Genomic DNA, 5913 nt, shown 5'->3' with positions numbered 1-5913 from the left:
TCACCACATGTAGGAGTTGTCGTATCTGTGGAAGAACACAAGGAAGTATGTGTAAGTGCTTGTATAAATCATCAATATTTATATGGATTCCTTACAGGTCACATGACTCCTTCAGCTTAAGTGTTTGAAGGTCTTGACCTTGATCTCTGGTCTCTGTTGCTGTCGCCACCAAACAGCAGCTCTGCAACCACATCCTCCTGAGTTGAACGCTTTCCATACCTGGGTAAGGGAAAAGGAGAGCAGTCTTTAGCCAAGCTAACGAACTATTGGATAGAAAGCTGAGAAATTTGGTACATATTTCTATTTTGACCAGACGATGAATCCAACTAACTTTGGTGATCCCGTGACTTTTCATCTACAGCCACCAGCAGGTCAGACCTTTTAACTTATCCAGTTAATATCTCAACATCTTTTCGATGGATTGGTATAAAAGTTTGTGCCTTCATGGTTTCAAGAGGATGAATCCTAATGACTTTGCTGATCCTTCTCTGACTTTTCCTCCAGCGCCACCACAGCGTTCACATTTGTCGTTTTGTCTCAACAACTTTTGGATGGATTGTCATGAAATTTGGTAAACACATTCATTGTACCCATTCACGATGAATTTTTGATCCCATCACTTTTCAACTATTGCCACCATCAGGTCAATTTGGTAAATTTCAATTACATCTTATAGGAACAGTGTGTAACATTTAGCGGGATTAATCCAAATGAATCACTACGTTTTCATTAGTGTATAATGACCTGCAACTAAAAATCGTTTTGGTTTTGTTCGCTTAGGAAGAGCCTTATATATCTACATGGGAGCAGGTCCTCTTCCACGGAGTCCATGTTGCACCTTCATGTTTCTAGAGCAGCTCAGAATGGACAAATCAAAACCTAATAATTGGGCCCTGGTACTAAATTATTGGAGACACTGAAGTGAAAATTACTTGAGTTGACGAAAAGTTAGCTCGTAAAAGTAATAAAACAATTGCGAGTAAAAAGCAAATTCTATCAATATATTTGTTCAACAAGTATGAAGATGTTAAACGGAAACGATACCTATTTCAATCGGCTCTGTCCGCAGTCTCATCCACTGCCTCTATGTTTACACAAGCACAGCACACTAGCTTGGCTCATAAGAAGTTTTACAAACAAGCTAAAACAAAAGCTGTCTGTCTGTAGTCCAACTGTTTATCTTAGTTTGTTCTAGTAAAATGCTCTGCTAGTTGAAACAAAGCAGCCCCTCCTTTGTCCGTGCTGCTGGATGAGGTGATTGTGCTCTTAGTGATGGCTATGTAAAACTGAAGTAAGAGGCTTTATGTTACTTAGAATATTTTGAGCTGTCACATGCTGAGTGGTACTCCTCATGACTAATATACTGACATTCATGTGTAAAAACCAGTTGAGTTCCCCTTTAAAGATACCTGTCTTTGGTTCAGATAAATGAAAGCAGCATCCTTTTTCTAAATCAAGACTTCTTTTCCCATAACACATTGCTTCCTGTCTCAAACAGGACACCACTTCTCTGTTTAAAACCTTGGATTTTGGTGATCGCAGTAGCCCAGTGGGAAACTAAGCGAGTTTAGAGAGATTATATTTTATATTTTGAGTCATTCAAGACAATATGTCTTTATGTCCTCTTTATTGATTTACCAATCCTCCATTTGATCCTAATGCTTCAATTTCGCAGTCAGATTCCGACTGTGCATGCAAGAGTGTGTGCGTTCAAATGCGGATCTGGATGAGTCTTATCATTCTCACGATAAGGAAACCAAGAGAGCTGCAAATGTAAAACCACAGAGCCGTTTCACACAAAGTTTACTTCCCAATGTGTGTGTGCGTGTCTTTGTTTTTGTGTGTGCGTGAAACAGTGCTTTTCAACACAACCCCTGCGGCGCCTGCAGTTCCTCTGATTTGCCATTAACCACCTGTTCCACCTCCCACTATGTCCCCAGCACCCAATCTTATGCTTCGTTACACACACAGGAAGGTGTGTGAGTGTTGCCCTGTGGGAAAGCAATCAAACAACTGTGTCTCAGCTGTCGCACAGTGCAACACATCAGGATCTTTCCTCTCTGATAATGGCCCATCAGCACACATATATCTCCCTGGTCGGTCCTGCTCTTATTTTCTATTTCTCTGAATGTCTTTCTTTCCATTTGACTATCTTTCCCCATGTCCTATCCGCTCTGACTGTCTTTCTTGCTCTTTCTAACCAATGGTCAGTTTGACTCTTTTTGTCTTTTCCTCTCTCCAATGCAGTAATCTTGATCATGTTTCTTTTAATAACCCCAGTTTTTACTTCTCCTGTATTACCATTACATCTGAGTCACAAAGCTATTTGAGTTTCCATAAAATAAATAGCCAGCCATCTTTTTCTCAACCATAACTTCTGCTAAATGTATTTAAATTCAAAGCAGTACGTACTTTCAAGAAATTTCCTCTGAAAATCAACAACTGCTTATAAAATGAACTGAAACTATAACAAATAATTTATTTTGCTATTTTCTTTACAATTAGTACCTTGTTTCATATAGAAACGACGAGGAAACTATAAATGCCTCAACTATCTTCAGAAAATGAATTATTACAGGAGCAAATACAGGATCAAATCTGATACAATTTGAATTGTATATCTGTGAGATGTTGAATGGGAGCTGAAGCAGTTGAAGTGTTAGTTGATGCTGAATCACAGTAAGTGCTCTGATTTTCATGTCTTCAGTAAGACACTGTAAATTTCTCCATTTATACAATGCTATGAACTGCAGTATATAGTTATGCACCAAAGGCACTTGACTACCCAAATCCATACATTTTATCTGGAGTGCCCAGCCTAAAGCTGACAGCCATCACATTCCCCATCACGTTATTTTATACAGTCAAACCTTCATAAAACCATTAGTTACCTTTATCACATATATGTCTTCATCTGCAACTCTCCAGTGAAATGTGAAAACCTTCTACCTAAACCAATTGACTTTTTATGGCGATGATGAGTCTTCTTTAAACCAAGTATCTAAATATCAACGATCTATTTGGCTTTCATGAGTAAGAACAGATAGCTCATGAGCCAGACTGCTTCAAATCAGAAAATATAGCATCTGACAAGCGACTTTTATACCTGAGAGCAGCAGGCCTTGGCTCAGGCCCTGCTAACTGAATTTGGGATTCTTTCTTGGGTTCATCTGTGCCGATTTTATTGCTCTGGTCCCGTTGATTTGGAGGCCTGGCGGTTTTGGAGAGTGGCCAGTAATCTAATTTATGAAGCTGCCCTGTGTGGGTAAAGGGTTGGGGATGGATGAGGGGGGACTGCATCACAGAGCTTCAGGTTTTAAGTACGAGCGGGAAACTCATGCAACTCATTCCCTGTAATGACTTGAATCAAACAAAATTAAATACAGACTAAAGGAGCAAACGGGAAGAAGTAAAAAAGGCAAACTCAGTTCAGCTGCTGTTACACTTTTATTAGCTTAACGCCAGAAAGTCAGTTTGGGGAAGGGTTCGTTTAATTTTTGGGGATCTAAATTTGGAGAAGGATGATGCATACATGCATCTATCTTCATGAGGACCCTCCATAACTTTAAAGGTGCATAATACGAGATTGGGAGCATTGCGATTGCCTCTCAACGTCTCTCAAGATGGCAACGCCTGAGCCTGCGACTTGTAGCTAACGGCGCAAATAGTACAAACTATGACTAACGTGCTGACAGGGCTAACGGTGTTTACATGAGGGGGAACCGGAGGGTGGACAATACACTTCTGTGACGACGCTGTCGATAGAGATGTTTTTTATCAGCTGCAACTGTATATGAGAGCAGTGCAGAGGGGCGGCATGAGCTAACCAGTGAGGCACGCTCACATGCACGAACATTACTGTAGTCATAGAAGTGCCCAGTTTACTTCATATAGATTAGTCCTTTATTAAATAAATACATTAATTGTCTGTAGTTGATTTGTTTGCCATTGATTTGGCTTTTTTTCACTTGCAACGTGTTCATAGGTGGCTACAGTGAAAATGATTCAATTTCGTTATTGAGATCTAAAATGGGCTACACTACCTTAATGTTGGATTTTACTTGAGTCAATAAGTCAAAACATTTTGGAGGATCAAAACAAAAAATCATTAAGTTTGTGGAGTGCCTTGCTTTATCAAAAATATTACAGTATAATAATATAATTAGGATATCAAAATGTAATATCAAATATCCAAGATTCAGCCCTCCTCCCCACACCAATATGTTATGTACAGTCCCTAATCTAAACCAACCTAAAAGCTACACCCTGATGATGTTATTTAGCTGTCAAAAATACAGAAATACAAGACGAAACAAAAGGAGTGCAGGCTTATGCAGCACAAATACCTGTACAATGTTTATGTACTGTATGTATGTGTGTGTGCATACCGCTGCCTGGTGATCAAATTGATGTAGTGTCTCAAGGCAGTGTAGTACTTGACCAGTTCCTCGGGGGGAGCGTCTTCACCGGGGTTCTCAGGTTTGGGGGGGTAGGCGTCCGCCAGTGTTCCCAGACACACCAGCACACACAGCACTAAGGCCACCAGCACTGTCCATGGCTTCAGCATCACGGCCTTCTGTAACAGGACAGCAAGATTAAGACGACTTTTGAAAGTTAAGGATCCAAAGTTTTGAATCAACTCCAGTAGAATAATACCTTGACCATTTTGGATTTCTTTAAAAATAAATTAATTGGTTATTTCATTTTTTTTTAATCAATAGTTGGTTTTGGTAATTGTAGTATGCCAAATTCTTATTTTTTATTATATTATTGGTCAAAATTAAACAAGTTGTGAAAAGGTTTTATGAAAAAATCCCTGATTATCTGATGAAAGATGTCACCTTTTATCTTAGAATTAATCCCAGAAAACTCTAAATAAAACAGAGAGTGAAGGAGGTATGAGAGTTGATAAGGACATTTTCCATTGTACCATTGTATCTATCAAACCTCTCCTGAGGGGTGCGGGGTGGAAAACAGTGTCATTTGTTTTCCTAGGGAATGCCTGTTCAGGCTAAGTAAATAGAGGTGTGTGGAGGAGCTAAACAAGTTATTATGTATCATGTAACAAAAAACTCTTATGCTTTGGATTGACTTATTGTCACAGTGGTGTTTACTTCCTGAGGAAGATGAAGAAAATGGATTGACTCCAGATGTGGAAACTAATTTCACACATAAGGGAATTGGATGTTTGTCATTAAATGGACATAAATGCTACATATTTAAGATGATTTGATAATAATAATGATGTTGCAGCAGCTTAATTTCATGTGTGTATATTATGAGGCAGTTATATTTTTCTTTTATGTGAGCGTTACAGCTATTATTATTATTATTATTATTATTATTGTTGTTGTCATTAATGTTAGCATTATCATTAAGACTAAAACACCAAATTTGACATATCTCCAAATAGAACACATGATACTCAATTGAAAAGGAAACTAAACGAGAATCTCATAATGACTGGGCTCGCTGCTCAGTAGATTCAAAAACATCAAAAAGAAAGCTACAGAAAAACAGAAATTGAATAAAAGCTTGCAAATTTACCCCGGCTGCTCAACAACTAAACTAAATAATTCCAAATATCTATTTCACTTCACCTCAGGAATAACGGGGCTGAGTACCGTCGCGAAACAATGAATTAGGTGTAGATACAACTACTCATTGTAAGTATATCCGCAGGCAATAATAAATACAACTGCAGACGTTTTTGAGATTAAGTAAATTTGTGAGCATCAAGGGGTATACTTTATTGTTTTGCTGCCCCTTTATCTGCTCTAATGCACTCTTAAATTAATTCTCATTATTATAGGCTATTGCAGAGCGATCCAGGTTCACGGGGTGATGTCTTTGCGCTTCTTTCTACTGCTGCATGTGTGATATTTTAAGAAGAAATAAGGCTTGTTTAACTGA

The 5913-nt window shown here is 38.5% G+C and overlaps 1 protein-coding gene across 1 annotated transcript; it reads right to left on the bottom strand.

Annotated features, from left to right (window-relative positions):
- Positions 1-4567, bottom strand: pyya (peptide YYa). The gene is made up of 3 exons (XM_076080027.1): positions 4389-4567; positions 139-219; positions 1-25 (listed from the first exon to the last, which is right to left on the bottom strand). Exons 1-3 carry the CDS (start codon positions 4565-4567, stop codon positions 1-3), a joined length of 285 nt encoding a protein of 94 aa, XP_075936142.1.
- Between the last annotated feature and the right edge of the window lie 1346 nt (positions 4568-5913).

This window comes from Anarhichas minor, unplaced genomic scaffold, assembly GCF_050575085.1.
Source record: "Anarhichas minor isolate MPS153535 unplaced genomic scaffold, ASM5057508v1 ptg000007l, whole genome shotgun sequence".
NCBI lineage: Eukaryota > Metazoa > Chordata > Actinopteri > Perciformes > Anarhichadidae > Anarhichas > Anarhichas minor.
The sequence above is the reverse complement of the archived record's forward strand: the minus strand, read 5'-3'. Positions and strand labels throughout refer to the sequence as shown.